Raw genomic sequence first — 16,097 nt, forward strand, 5'->3', positions numbered from 1 at the left:
CCTGTTGATCTTGTTGATTTATGAACAAGTGATTGGTTGTTATTGCTTATGCCACGGTCTGGGGGTGGCTTAATATACCAGTGTAGAAACCTGAAACGGTGAAATGACATCCTTTTTTTATCAAGGTATGCTAGCAACACTACCATGCTATGTCTGAGGCTGAAATAATCTCTGCAACTCTCTTCTATAGATTTTCTAGTAAACAGGGAGTTTCTGGAGGTACATGTTAGAAATTAAAAGAGAAAAACATTTTTGTGCAGCATGAAATTAATTAAAAGATCTTTGATTAAATCTGTGATTATAAAATAATGGATGTGTACTAAACTTACAATATGAAAAAGGGGAGAGCCTCACTCATTATTCCACAAAATTAATGTTTATCTTCTGTTATATTTACTTCATTCTCTATGCATCGATAAATTGTATACACAAAGATATACTTTTCGGAACTGGGATCCCATTTTATATACAGTTGCACAGCATTTCATTGTCAGCCTATAGTTAACAAGAAATAATTGCTTATGAGGCACATCTCTTCTTACAGATATGATAAAATATATAAAATATGCCCCTGTTCACCTGTTAGCAAAGCTTTGTTATAAGAACCAAATTTCAAATGCCTATACCAAAAGAATTTTTAATATTAGATGACTGCTATTAATGTCATATACATATATTCAGGCTATATATAAATACGAAGAAAAACGGCATTGAAATGTATCCAGGTCACGTGACGTTCACTTCAGAGGATGTTGTTTATGTTCTGAGGATAAACAACTTCAGAGGATGTTGTTTATCCCGTAAGGTGCCATGTTATTGCGAGGATCCCACTGACAAGCTTTTTTCTAATTTGGGAGAAAAGCTACTTTTCTCCTTGATAAACAATTGTTTGTATCAGGCAGATAGGCCTAGACTACAGAACTACTAATCTGTTTGGTTTTTTTTTCACAGTATAGAATGAGACATGACTCCCCCACTAACGATGTATCTACATTTCCAAAATTTGTTCTCTGACCTTAGGTTTGAATTCACTTCTTTACCGCTACATTTAATTTTCCTCTCTGAGGGAATTTATGAATTTTTACAAACTGTAATACTTTTTGTTTTACTAATAATTAAATAAAAGTGTTAACAGTAATAATTTAATAAAAGCATCAATAATTTAACAAAATCAAATAATCCAATGTTATTAATTTAATTACTCAATAATTAATTAATTGAATAAATAATTTTGTAAAAATAAAATAATAAAAGCAGCAATAACAACCAATAATTATTAATTAATTATATAAATTATTACTAATCAATAATTAATAATTTCATCAATTAAATAATTTCATAAACATCAAATAATTTAATAAAAGCAGCAATAATAACCAGTAATTATTAATTCAATTATTAATTTATTACATAAATTATTAATTAATAATCAATAATTATTAATAAATTATTTATTGTATAAATGATGGTGACAATATTATTGATAATTAATAATAATGGTAATATTCAATAAACATTGATAATACTTTTTAATGAAAGTACTGATATTTTGATCAATTTATCCCATCTTATATTTTTCCATTTATCATTATATAATTAGCATTTCCCCAAGTTTTAGTAACTAAATAATGTTATATAAAGCACACTCTACCACTAGACATAATAGGTTGGTGGTCATTTTTTACTATTATAAAAACTATAGTAAGCAATTTTGCACTTCAGTTTTTCCATCTATCTGATTATGTCCTAGGACTGGACCGTCTTGTTTAACGGATCTTGAAACATAATACCAAATTTCATCAGACCAAGTATGATGATTTGTGCCCTCACCATCAGGGTGCCTGTCTCAAGACACCTTGCCAGCCTTGGGTCGCATCATTGTTCAGGATTTTGCTAATGTGAACAGTAAGAGGGCATCCGATGAGTTAGCATGATTTTTTTTATTATTATTATTAGCACAAGCCCATACTCTCAATGATGCTTCCTTTATCGCATATCAAGTATTCAAGGGTCTTCTTGCCTTTCTGTTCTGTAGATCTATCTATCCATGTGATAATTCTGTACTTTCAAAGAGAAATACTACTTAGTAGGCAATTTTCAATTTCCAAGTATCAAAACCTATCCTTTTTTTTTTCTTTTTCTTTTTTTTTTTTTGTCTTTTTGGGGCTGCACTCACTGCATATGGAGGTTCCCAGGCTAGGGGTCCAATTGGAGCTGTAGCTGCAGGCCTACGCCACTGCCACAGCAACGCAGGATGCAAGCCGTGTTTGCGACCTACACCAGAGCTCATGGCAATGCTGGATCCTTAACCCTGTGAGCAAGGCCAGGGATCAAACCCACATCCTCATGGATGCTAGTCGGGTTCGTTAACCACTGAGCCATGATGGGAACTCCTCAAAACCTATTCTTGTCCACCAAGTCCAATTCTGAGAATCTCTCCTAAGAAAATAATCAAAAAAATAAAAAATATTTACATGAATATATATCCACTGCAATATTATTTATCATAGTGAAAAGTCATGACATAAGGGCAGAACATTATTAAAGCAGTTCTGAAAAATATACCTGTAGAATGAAATATAGCCATTAAAATTTATGCTTACAGAGGTTGCCAATGACCAGATATTGTTAGGATATATTGTAATAAAGGGCATTTTTCAACTATTGATATAAAAAACTGCAAAAAATGTTGAATTAATACTATTGGAGTAAAAGACTATTTTTTTCTACTGAATTTTTTAAAAATGAAGAGAAGGAGGTAATTCACAAAATATTATCAATGTTCAAGTCAATGAGTGGAGTTATGAATGCTTTAGGCATTCTTCTCTGGAATTTCCATTATTTCTTGAATTTCACCATGCTATATATTTCTCGTCTCCCTGCAGGTGCATTCTAGATTAAGATGGACCTATATATTTAAAAACATCATGCTTTTAATTACATTGCCAATACCCCAATCTCTGTTTATCAACACTTTTAATATCCCTTAGCTGGAAGAATTCAACAAAACATCAAACAAAAGAAAACTCCTATTTAAAAAATTTACTTCTCTGATGTAAAGGTTTAACAGTTTTAATTTAGGTCCAAAGGAAAAGAATAACAATGTTTTAAAGGGGAAAAATGTGGCCGAGAAAGATATCTAAAGTATCTAATTTTTTCTTTTGGCCACGCCAAGGTGTGTGAAAGTTCCCAGGCCAAGGATTGAATCTGCGCCACAGCAGTGACCTGAGCTGCTATAGTGACAATACCGGGTTCTTAAACTGCTGCACCACAAGGGAACTCCTAAACTGTCAAGTTTTTGACTCTGTAGCTTAATAAAAACAACCCTCCTTTGTGGGGCTGTGCAATCCACCTTCTAAACTGTTCCAACAGCCATTAAAGTTATGTCACCTCAGCTCACTGCAACCTTTCAGTTTAGTTTGAAAGTCTCAGTGAAGGATAGTAAAATCTTGAAATCTACCTGTCAAATGATGGCTTCTCCCCACAGTCAAAGGCATCCTGCAGCTCCTTGACAAGATTAGCCTGGCCTGGCAGTCGGAAGAGGCCCTCTTCCTTCAGCCCCCTTTGTCGGATAAAGTCCACGCACTGCTCCACCAACATTGGAGCCAGGCGGTTTCCGTATCTCTTCTCATAACGGACAGTATCCTCCAGCTTCTGTCCGAAAATGCCTGGAGAAATAAAGAACCACAATGGATTTGAGAAATTCATCTCTTCCTACTTTGTTGCTTCCTTTTAAAACTCAATATAAAGAGAAAAACAAACATTGGAATGCTAGCAGAAATTTCACATTTGGTACCTCACATTATTACAGAATTAAGTTCATTATGTACAGTTCTTTCAGGGAAAAGGGTTTTCCTTACTGCTGTCCTTTCCCCCTGCGTTCCATATTTAGCCCAAAGCCAAAATAGAAGCACGGAGTTTGAAATATCCGATTTGAAATAAGAAATATGGCAATAAATATAATTTGTTTTAGGTTTTAAGTTTTTTTCTTACAGAGAAAGAAACTGCATTCAAAAACTCAAAAGCAATCCCACTCTTGGGCGTATATCTGGACAAAGCTTTCCTTGAAAAAGACAAATGCACCCTCATGTTCATTGCAGCACTATTCACAATAGCCAAGACATGGAAACAACCCAAATGTCCATTGACAGATGAATGGATTAGGAAGATGTGGTATATATACACAATGGAATACTACTGAGCCATAAAAAAGAACAAAATAATGCCATTTGCAGCAACATGGATGGAACAAGAGACTCTCATACTGAGTGAAGTCAGAAAGAGAAAGCCAAATACCATATGATATCACTTATATCTGGAATCTAATATACAGCACAAATGAACCTTTCCACAGAAATGAAAATCATGGACTTGGAGAATAGACTTGTGGTTGCCAAGGAGGTGGGGAGTGGGATGGACTGGGAACTTGGGGTTAATAGAGCAGACAGACCATTGCCTTTGGAATGGATTAGCAATGAGATCCTGCTGTGTAGCACTGGGAACTATGTCTGGTCGCCTACGATGGAGCATGACAATATGAGAAAAAAGAATGTATACATGTATGTGTAACTGGGTCACCATGCTGTACAGTAGAAAATTGACAGAACACTAAACCAGGTATAATGGAAAAAAATAAAAATCATTATTAAAAGAAGGGTAAAATGATATAATAAAGAAGATTTATAATGTTTTTTTTAAAAACCTTAAAAACAGAAATATTCTGTACATAGTAGTCGAATTCTACTTTTGTTACAAGTGTAACTATTTCCAGTATTCATTTTGTTTAAATATTATTCATTTCTCTGTGCACCTTTTGTTTTCCATCAAGTGATGATGTCGTGATTATAATCAAGGTGATAAAACGATGAAAAGAAATGCAGAATCTTCATCTATGTAAAATATTTCTGACAGTGTTTGCTCTTTAAAATCTTGAACTATTAATTTATTGGGAAGAGAAAAATCTGAATTACAAAGCAGTGTGTACCAAAAGTGAGGAGGCAGGATCATGGCGGTTTGTCTTAACAGGAAAAGGCAGATTTCATTACACATTGTCTAGAATTGCCAGCACATGGAGGTAATAAAAATCAAAACAATTCTGATCCGTTTTATTAGTGATTTTTAAATACTACACATGATGCATTTCTTTGTGCATTCATTTGGGGCTCAACATCCCCCCACCCTTGGTACCCCACTGATTAAGAAACAATGCCTCTAAAATATATTAATATCAGTTGGTAGCTTGGAAAAATGATCAGTCAATGAGAAAAGAGGGAGAAAAAAGAACCAAAGCAAATGGGATTCCAGTGTTCCCAGATGGGGTGAATATTACTAAAAGGTTTTAATGGCCTAATGCGTTTCATGAAAGGGGAAGAAAAATTAGTGTTGCATGTTGAAACTGTGTAAGACTCCAGGATGTTTACAGAATTATGTTAAAACCATTAGGTTCAAGATTTAACAGTACAAACATATGCTTTACCTCTTTATGTGTAAAATAACATGTATGGATTCAGCAATGCAAAACTATCACATTGCAAGCAACAAACACTTGCTACTAAAGAGAATACTCTTAGACTAGCTAGAAGCAATAACACAACAACAAACCAAACTAGTCTACACCTGGTATCAAATCTAGTATTAATAAAATCCATATATTCTTTTAAGAAAAAAGGCTGGGTGACCTAATATGAATATTCAAGTGCATATAAAACATTATTAGAAGTCAGCTTAGTTTATAGACCTTGGAACAAGCAGTTTCTCAACGGTGGGATGTTAAACATTGTCCCCTAACTCAACAGATATTCACAGCTCTACTTTCTCTCGTCCTTTTCATTTTAGAGGCTGGAAAACTAAGTATTTCTCCCACTTCCCAAGACTCTTTGGAAGCTCTAGGAAGACGTCTCCTGATGAAAGAGAAAGATACAGCTGGAACTGCCGATCACTCCTTGTTCCCATCTTGAACTTGGGGGATGTGCGACTGCTGAACTAAGAGTCATTATTTGATCCTTAAGCAACAGCCACGCAGGAAAGGCTGAAAGATTCAGAGACAGTGGGGCTGAACTCACTGAACCACTGACCCAATACCAGCAGCATCTTCTTGAAGACTTTTTTAGTATGAGAAAAACAAACCTCTGTATAAGTCACTGTTCATTAGGTTTTCTGTTGCTTGCAGCAATCACCAATTCTACATGACGTGACAATAATGATTTTGAAGCTCTTCTAGTATTTTGATAAAAAGCTTTTTCAAGCTTGGTTATGAATGAAGAATACTGACTCTTATTCCATGGAGTTCAATGATGCTTCTTTGTCTGGGATGTTTGGATTCTACCTTTGCCAAAACCAAGGAGATAGCCTTTCAAAGGCACTTATACGTTAAGAAATAATGTTAACACTTGGGAATAAATCTTATATATCTGATTTTCCACTCATTGTTTTTGATTGATATACTACATAAGGTTTCTCCCTAAATCCAGCAGAAAATCTACTAAAGATGTTCCAGTTCAATCTTTACGTGTGCTCCGAATGAGAACCAAATTTCCAAGACGTGGTTTTATGCAGTAATGAAAACCAGTCAAACATTCTTTTCTTAAAACTCTCAGGATTTCTCTTCCTCCCCACACTCATGGAGGTGATAAGCGAACCAGTAAGTTTTGCTTGAGACGGGCCCTCTGGTTTCTTTCTTTTTCCCCCTTGTTACATATATAGGCTTGAAAGAAACTAAAAGCCAAAAGCCTTAACATCCTTTCATGTATTAGGTACCTAATATGTACCAAGTCCCTGACATGCACTTTCTCATCTTCATAAATATATAAGATATATACATACAAACACACACACACATATATGTATATATACATATATATACACATACATACATATATATACCTGAGGTGTGTGTGTACATATATATATATATATAAAATTATTCTACCTGAGGGAATTGGGCTCCGAGGGACCGAATAAATCACCTAAGGTTATAGCACCAATGGAAGTCCATATTCAGATTTAGTTAGCCTTAAAACCTCTGCTCCTTCCTGAATACCTGTCCTCTTCCTCTGTAATTACAATTATCATGTGTCCTCAGTTTGCCGTCATTCCAAATAGCACTAAATTCTACAAGGGAAGAAAACAGCGCGTCTTTTCTGTGTTCTGAGACGCGGTGACAGCGGAGCTGTACGTCTGCCAGGCCTGGGTGCAGGCAGTTTATCTCTGTTTCCCTCAAGTGACCCTCACAGCATTCTATGAGGTGGGCACCAGCATCCCACTGAGGAGGAGACTGAAGCGCAGAGCAATTGAGGAACCTGCTGAATGTCACCCGGCGGGTAAATGGTGGAGCCAGGGTTGGATGAAGGCTGCGGAATTTCAGAGCCACTGTGTGTGTGTTACACAACACCGCGCCGTGCACATAAGGGCTCAACATTGAGTTATAGGTGGAGAAACCAGCCTCATACTAATTTTCCGACCTCAATTTCTACCATCATCCTAGGCGGGGTGATTGCTGTCGAGAAAACGCAAATTTGGGTTAAGTCAGAAAAGAAGGAGAAGGGAAAACCTCGGAACATCGAGTGAGCTTCCTGCCCAACAAAATGATTTCCTTACGATAAAGATCTGTGCATACTTAGCAATATAACATGTAAATGAGTCAAAAACGTAGAGGATATGTACATTTGCATAGAAATTCCAGTGGAAAAATAGTAATTTTCTGCTGTTTATATGGTCTTGCTAAGAATTAGGGAATGATTCGACGTAATCTTTCCATTCTTTAGCATTGGAAATAGAATACCCCAAATGTCCCTGACTCACAAAGATAGATGGTGACTTAACTTCCTGTATGAAAGTATTTTTTGTGTGTAAAGTTGGAGGGGGGATTCTTTCTTAAAAAGCCACTTTGGCTAGAATTTTCTCTGAGGGAGCACTGGAACTTCAAATTTTAAAATTAACAACAACAACAAAAAAGCACAAAGGTCATGAGCTGTCCTCAGCATGGAGAAAAGGACACACTGATTAGTAGGTTATTAACAAGAATTTGCCTGGGGTATGAGTCAGGCAAACAGTTCCAGCCAGGTCCATTTAAATTCCCAGGGAGGTTTCACACTCACTGACAAAACCATCCTTGGAATTTCTGGGTGACAGCGGAATGTCATGCACACTTCTGGAAGTACCTTGACGGTGTCATAAAGCATCACTCAGGACGTGACTTTTCATTAGGCTGAGAAAGTAAATCATGCAGGTGATGGTATTATATCTGTGGGAGGCAGTTTCAACCGAGGGAGAGAGAAAAAAAATCTAAAGAAAACCTAAATTATCTTCAGGATTTGTGAGGTTCCTCTTTTACGTGTGATTTATACCTTCAATAGCCAGAGGCAACCCGGGATGTTTATTGAGTGTGATCAGAAAAATGAATTCAAGTTCTACCTGTCCTAAAAAATAAACACATACAAAACCAAACATTTTTGGACTCTCCGTGCCTTGTAATTGTTCACCTTGCTCCTTTATTTCCAACTAGGTATGACTCTGGCTCCGTTTCATCACTTTCTATCTCCTTGACAACCTGTCACAATGTGGCCTCTGACGTCATTATTTTATGATAAGAGATTATTCGATAATTCCCATAACTACCTAGTTGCCAAATCATTGGCAGCCAAGTTTATTTTTTGCATTACTTTATGGCTCCCGCCCTTTAAAACTACCAATCTCACTCTTCTTGCTGACACTTCTCACTTGTTACATAATACTTGCCTTCCAGAATTCTCTTCTCAATCTCCTGGACCATGTCACCCACTACACACTTCTTACAAATTTGTGGTCCTCTGGACTCTGTCCTCAGCTCTGTTTTCACCTTATTTGGCACAATTTCTTTGCTGGATTATATTTAATCTCCCTGTATAACAATTATTCCCAGATTTGTATCTCAATTTAGGCTCCTCCTGCACTGGATTTCTAAGTGCCCATTAGACCCTTCAACGTGGGTCTCTCCGAACATTCCCAAACTCAAACTGGCTCAAACTTAACTCAAACTCAAAAACTGGCCAAGCCATTTTTCTTCAAAACCTGTTGTACTTGCTGTAATCCTGATTTTGGTTATCAGTACTGGTTATTCCCCCAAATAATTAAAGGGCCATCTGAGAGTCAACCTGGATTCCTTCACAACTCTCACTTAATTACCGGGTCAGTCCCTTCCAAACTCATTGCCACTGCAGTGGGCTGGATCCTCAGTATTTCTTAAGAGACTCTTATGAGCAGAGTTCCCAATTCAGGCAAGAACTGCCATAGCAATCTTGATAATATTTAAGTCAGAACATGCTACTCTGTTGCTTCATTTCTTTCAATGGTGCCCACTGGCCCACCAAACTCCAAACTCAAGAAACACAAACACCAAAACCATGAAATACAAAGTCCCCACAATCTGATCTCTGCCTTTTCATCCACCAGTCAATCAACACGTGTTTAGGCAGCACCCACCGTGCACCAGGCACTGTGCCATATGTACCCTCATTACTGCTGCTTCCTCACAAACAACATACTCAATAACCATACTGAACTATTTGTTGTTTCCTAAATGTATTACAACTTACATCTTCTGGCTTCCTTCGCGAAGGTAGGTCCTGCTGTCATGAGCCAGCCTAGGAAAACTTATCCTGCAAGAGTCAACTCATACCGTCTTTACTAACATTCCCTCACCCTCATCCCAGACACAAAATCTGATAGGTTTTCTTCTTTGATTTCTTAACATGTTATTTTGCGATAATTTATTTAGATGCCTATCTACACTAGGCTAGTCCCATACCAGTTAAAAGAGAATCGTACTTTCACAGTTATTATAATAAAATAGTAATTTTACATTTATTGTTATTATTATAAATGATACTGCATAACAGTTTATATTATATATTTATCCCATAAAATTAAGGGAGGCAAAGATAAATGTCCTAAGATGCTGCAGACACAAGGACTGAACTGAGACTGGTGCCAGATGCGAAGGACTCCAAGGCTCATGATCTGTTCTACCGCAGTGCCAGGCTCTGAACGACTGTGTCCTTTCCGAATTCCTATGCTGAAAATCTGATGCCTACGGTGATGATTTTAGGAGGTGGAGCCTTTGAGAGGTGATTAGGTCGTGAGTGCAGAGCCCTCATGAGCGGCATGAGTATCTTTATGAAAGGGATCCCAGAGCCCTCTCTCACTCCTTCCCCTTCTTGAGAATATAACAAGAAGGGGACAGATAGTCTGCGACCCAGAAGAGGGCTCTCATCAGAACCCAACCACGCTGGCGTGATCTCAGACTTCCAGCCTCCAGAACTCTGAGAAGTGAATTTCTCTTGTTTAGAAGCCACTCGGTCTGTGGCATTTTGTTATAGCAGCCAGAATGGACCGAGACACATGGGCAAACTCTCGCTCCCTGGAACTTAATACCAAAGTGAGTGAAGACCGAGTGTTCCATAACCATTTGTGGAATTAATGCATTAAAACAAAAACCTCCACCTCCTCAATTATAGGAAATAAATGAATAATTCCAAGGGAAATGAAACTCACCAATAGTTCTCAGGTTGTAGCACTGATTTCTATAGATACTTGAACACAGCATGTACGGAATGGGAAAAAATCTTTGATTTGTTGATGAGAAGGCAGAAGTTAAACAAACTTTTGGTTGTTACTTAAAGTCTCTACTATCAGCTATTTTTTAGAGTTCCCTGGACCTCTGTGTCCCAGATTACATGCTAAGCCATACGGAAAATTTGCTTTTACTTATCCTTCTGCTTATTGCAACCCTTCTGGAAGAATAAGTCTTGGTGTCACCAGGACTGCAATGATTTTCAAGTAAAAATGAACATTTAAAAAAATGAACATTTTCTCATGGTAAAGGAAGAAATCAAAATAAAAGATGTCCTGTTTATACAGAACTAAGAAACAAAAACAGCCAAAGCTTACTTCGGTCTGTCACCAGCACTTTCTAAGTAGCTGACAAACCTTATATGGATAGAAAACTTTTAATTTAAGAAGCGCAGAACTATAATAACCAATGAATGTTTGGTAAAATCTCAACTCTCAATCAGAATGGAGAAGGAGGGAGAAAAAGAAAGGCCTAGAAAAATTAAGAAAGGGTAATAATGTGAAAATAGTGACCCAGTAGCATCTGTCTTAGACCAAAAGAGTAGTTATATCCACCACTTATATCCAGTTCCAAGCCACACACTATATTGTATTTTCTTTTACATTTTCTTGTCTTTTTAGGGCTGCACCTATGGCATATGGAGGTTCCCAGGCTAGGGGTCAATTCGGAGCTGCAGCTGCCAGCCTATGCCATAGCCACAGCAACGCCAGATCCAAGCTGCATCTGCGACCTACACCACAGCTGACGGCAATGCCAGATCCTAAACCCACTGAGCCAGGCCAGGGATTGAACCCGAAACCTCATGGTTCCTAGTTGGATTCATTTCCACTAAGCCACAATGGGAACTCCCTGTATTTTCTTACTTGAAACTCACAGATATCCTGTAAGGACATCTCACTTCTACAAACAGATTCAGAGATGCCAGGTGACCTGAAGTCACACGTCTAGAAAGTGGTAGATCTGGGGTCTACACACAGGTCTATGTGATTCTAAGAGTCTTCCTTTTCCACTATGTTATGTTATTGCCACTCAGACATGTTCTTCCCGCCATAGGGATCCCGACAACTCTCAGGATCGCATAGGGGAAAATGTCTTTCCTAAACGTCCCAGGACTAAATGTGCTTTTGTGTGGTTCAGATCACTGCCTTTCCCAATGAGCCCATGGTCAGTCTTTTCCCCGGAAGCTCCTCAGACCTCATACATAATTTGCTGTAGTGCTTGTTACAGATTAAGTAATTGCTTGCTATCTCTGTTTTCTTTAACTTCCAGGAGTCTGTGAACTCTTTTGTTAGCATTCTCATCCCCAGTATCACTCGGTGGATGTTCTGTAAAGCGTTGATACGTGAGTTAATGACCTACTCATGCACAGCATCATTTTAAAATGCATGGGTTTGGACAGTAGTATTCTGTCAGACAAATCAATTTCAATAAGTGTGATTATAGGAGTTCCCGTCGTGGCTCAGTGGTTAACGAATCCGACTAGGAACCATGAGGTTGCGGGTTTGATCCCTGGCCTTGCTCAGTGGGTTAAGGATCCGGCATTGCCATGAGCTGTGGTGTAGGTTGCAAACGTGGCTCGGATCCCGCGTTGCTGTGGCTCTGGTATAGGCCAGCGGCTACAGCTCCAATTAGACCCCTAGCCTGGGAACCTCCATATGCCACAGGAGCGGCCCTAGAAATGGCAAAAAGACCAAAAAAAAAAAAAAAAAAAAAAGTGATTATAGCACATACAGCATACAATAAACTTCAAAGAAAACGCTGGTTTTATCTACCACAACTATAAAGATGTCCTATTTGGATTCATTATTGTCTTTGATCTAGCAGAAAAAGATAGGTAATAAGACTGGAATCTTTGATTGAATTTACTAATTACCATTCTGAACTTTGAGAAGACATAAACAAATACTTATACATTTATTTTATCACAAATGTGTGTAAAAGCACTTGAAAACAGCTATGAAGATACGGTGGCTGGATGGCAGCATATAAGAAATATAAGGGCTAGAGCGTAAGCAGTATAATGAGCGGGAAAGAGAAGCCTTGATGAAGAAATGAGAGCCAACGACAGCATCACTGCAGAGGGGCACTGAACAGAAGCAAAGCGGTGGTGCAGGAGAAAGAGTGGGGCCGGCTGGGGAGCTGTGAATCATTGGAATTGCTTGTAAAGCCTTGATATCATCTGAAACAGTTAGGACTTCCTCCTGGGAGCAATAGGAACTCATAAAAATTTTCTAGACTGTGGAGCACAGCTTGATGGTACTGTTTGAGGAATACGGATTGGATGATGCTTTACAAATGAACTGTGTGTGGCAGGAATTTGGGAGGAGTACTGGGGGTGGAAAGAGGTGAGGCTGGATGCCGTCTTGAAGAGCCACTTCTAAAGTTAAAGGAAGTGATGTGCATGAAGTGATAAAGGCACAGACCGCTAAGATTACGGGAACAGAAATGGAGCTGAATGTACACAAAGAAGGAAGGAGCAATGGGGCTTGACCATCAAGCGGTTAGAGTGTAGGGGCAGAAAAAGCACTGGGGAATTGACCATGACTGATCTCCAGGAAGAGATCAACTCAAGAAAAATACAAGATACAGCTAGGGTTTAAAACTTTACTTCCACATGTCCTGTGATCACAACAATCTTAAACCGGCGAGTTTATTCTGACTTGAAATGTAACACTATCGGGACCAAAGTATTATGCGTCCTCAGGTATATCAGATAATAGTCTTATACAGGTAAAAAAAATAAGCATAGTTTCAGAATCAAAAAGGCAAAAACCACATCGTGATCTTTATCTCACCAGAACATAAACCCAGCACCACTCTCCCCTGCTGCCTGCCTAATACATGTTTCACAGTGCCTAGATTTTGAAAACTACTGGGTCCTAGAAGAGGACATAGGCAAAACATTTTCTGACATCAACCACACAGATTTTTTTCTTAGGTTAGGCTCCCAAGGCAACATATACAAAAGCAAAAATAAACCAATGGGACCTAATCAAACTGACAAGCTTTTGCACAGCAAAACAAACAAACAAACAAACAAAAACCCTATAGAATGGGAGAAATAGTTTCAAATGGTGCAAGTGACAAGGGCTTCATCTCTAAAATACACAAACAACTTATACAACTCAACAGCAAAAAAAACAACAACCCAATGGAAAAGTGGGCAAAAGACCTGAATAGACATTTCTCCAAAGAAGATATACAGATGGCCAACAACCATATGAAAAAATGCTCAACCTCACTAATTAGTAGAGAAATGCAAAGCAAAACTACTATGAGGTACCACCTCACACTAGGCAGAATGGCCATCATTAACAAGTCAACAAATGACAAATGCTGGAGGGAGTGTGGAGAAAAGGGAACCCTCCTGCACTGTTGGTGGGAATGTAAACTGGTACAAGCGCTATGGAAAATAGTATGGAGGTACCTCAGAAACCTAATTATAGAGCTACCATATGACCCAGCAATCCCACTGCCAGGCATATATCCAGACAAAACTTTCCTTGAAAAAGAGACATGTACCCATATGTTCATTGCAGCACTACTCACAATAGCCAAGACATGGAAACAACCTAAATGTCCACTGACAGATGAATGGATTAAGATGTGTTGCATATATACAATGGAATACCACTCAGCCATAAAAAAGAACAAAATAATGCCTTTTGCAGCAACATGGATGTAACTAGAGACTCTCATACTAAGTGAAGTAAGCCAGAAAGCGAAATATATCATATGATGTCACTTATATCTGGGATCCACGAGTGAACCTTTCCACAGAAAAGAAACTCATGGATTTGGAGAACAGACTTGTGGTTGCCAAGGCGGAGTGGGGAGGGGGTTGGATGGACAGGGAGTTTGGGGTTACTAGATGCAGACTGCTGCATCTGGAGTGGATAAGCAGTGAGATCCCGCTGTAGAGCACAGGGAACGATATATAATCATTTGTGATGGAACATGATGGAGGATAATGTGAGACAAAGAAGGTACATACATATATATGTATATATATGACTGGGTCACTTTGCTGTACAGTAGAAATTGGCAGAACACTGTAAATCAACTATAATGGAAAAATAAAAATCACATAAACTGAAAAAATAAGGACATAAAACCACTGGGAAAATATGTTCAGTGACGTTTCTTAGTGGCTCAGCAAAGAAAGAGAGGAAAGCAGAGGACAGTAAAGGACCGATGCGGCCTGGAAGAGAAAGCGACACTGAGAAGTGAGCTCCCGCTGGCGCAGCCTGCAGGCTCCCATCCCACTAGGCCTCTGGGAACGAACTCCGCTCCCCCTTCTGTTCTCAGAGCCTTTCTAAAGCGGTGAGTCGCCTCTTCTGTGGGCCTACCCAGGACACCAGCGAAAAGTGTGTTTTTCATTTGGATCAGGAAAAGCAGACACATCCACACTGTTCGCTTCTGGGCGCTTTTCCACGATTCCTGCACTCTCCGTTTTGCTTTCATTGAAAGAACTCTAGCAGATGCTCGCCAGCGGGCTGGGGAGAGGAACTCAAGCAAACCCCGTCTACTTCTGGAACCGAGGGGATTCGGCAAAGCACCAAAGGACACCCTCTTCTTAAGGGAGCCTGTAGCCTGGTTTGGGAATTCGGGGTTGAAAGAAGAGTTCCTTCTTCTCAGCGCAGGATCTGGAGCAGAGATCTACTAAGACCCTGTGCATCCCGCTGCCACCACCGACAGGAATGGCTTGTGCTGCACAGAAACAGCCTGGCAGCAGCAGCCGCCCACCTCCTTCCGGAGCCTCCCTGCCCAACGGTGGACGGTGGCCGCACAGCCAGGGACCCGAGAGGCTGGGACGCGGGGCTCCACGGACGGGGAGAGGGGACTGAGAACCGAGCCATGCCTCCTGCGCCTCCTCTCTGACAGTACCCAGAATGCAGCTCTGTAAATTAAAAATCTGCTAATCCTTGACTCAAATGCTGAACATTCCTCAGATTACTAAAGACTTCGCAGAGGCAAGGACAATGGTTTAAAAATAGCCCACCGGAGCGGACAGATGGAAGCTGTTCCCCACTCCGGGGCTGCCATTTGCCAGCCCTGCCTTCCCTCATTGATACTGAAGGAGAGAGGGGAGCAGCAGGGTTAGAGCCAGGATTCTCCAAAATCCGCGGGGAGGAGAGAAGGTGGGACATGTCAAAGGCATTTTGCTGTTTGTTTCAAAGACAAATGAATTGTCCCCAGAATATCTCATGTTACACATGAACAGCAATAACCTGGAAAAGATCAGTAAATCTTTTCTACATATTTGGATAAACCCGATTTAGTTGCCGAGGGGTAGGGGCACCAGGATGAGGGTGTCCTTTAAGCAATTAGTGAGTCTCTAGCCTTTTCCAGTTTTTCTCATTGCCTATGTCTCTACTGATGATGCAATCTTACAGTGACCATGGAATCTCTAAAGATCTATAAAACATGAGACATGCCTCTCTCATTTCTTTATCTTTGTGGATGAGAGAGGAATATAAATTAACCC

General features: G+C 39.3%; 1 protein-coding gene across 15 annotated transcripts in view; it reads right to left on the reverse strand.

The window, feature by feature from the left end:
• The window catches only part of ARHGAP24 (Rho GTPase activating protein 24), a 744,099-nt gene that overhangs the window by 47,053 nt on the left and 680,949 nt on the right, over positions 1–16,097 (reverse strand). For all 15 annotated transcript variants that reach the window (XM_021100782.1, XM_021100783.1, XM_021100785.1 and 12 more), the window contains one exon: positions 3,461–3,668. In XM_021100782.1, the coding sequence (XP_020956441.1) occupies positions 3,461–3,668 (208 nt within the window). The remainder of the gene's footprint in view (positions 1–3,460; positions 3,669–16,097) is intronic.

This window comes from Sus scrofa, chromosome 8 (assembly GCF_000003025.6).
Source record: "Sus scrofa isolate TJ Tabasco breed Duroc chromosome 8, Sscrofa11.1, whole genome shotgun sequence".
Classification (NCBI taxonomy): domain Eukaryota; kingdom Metazoa; phylum Chordata; class Mammalia; order Artiodactyla; family Suidae; genus Sus; species Sus scrofa.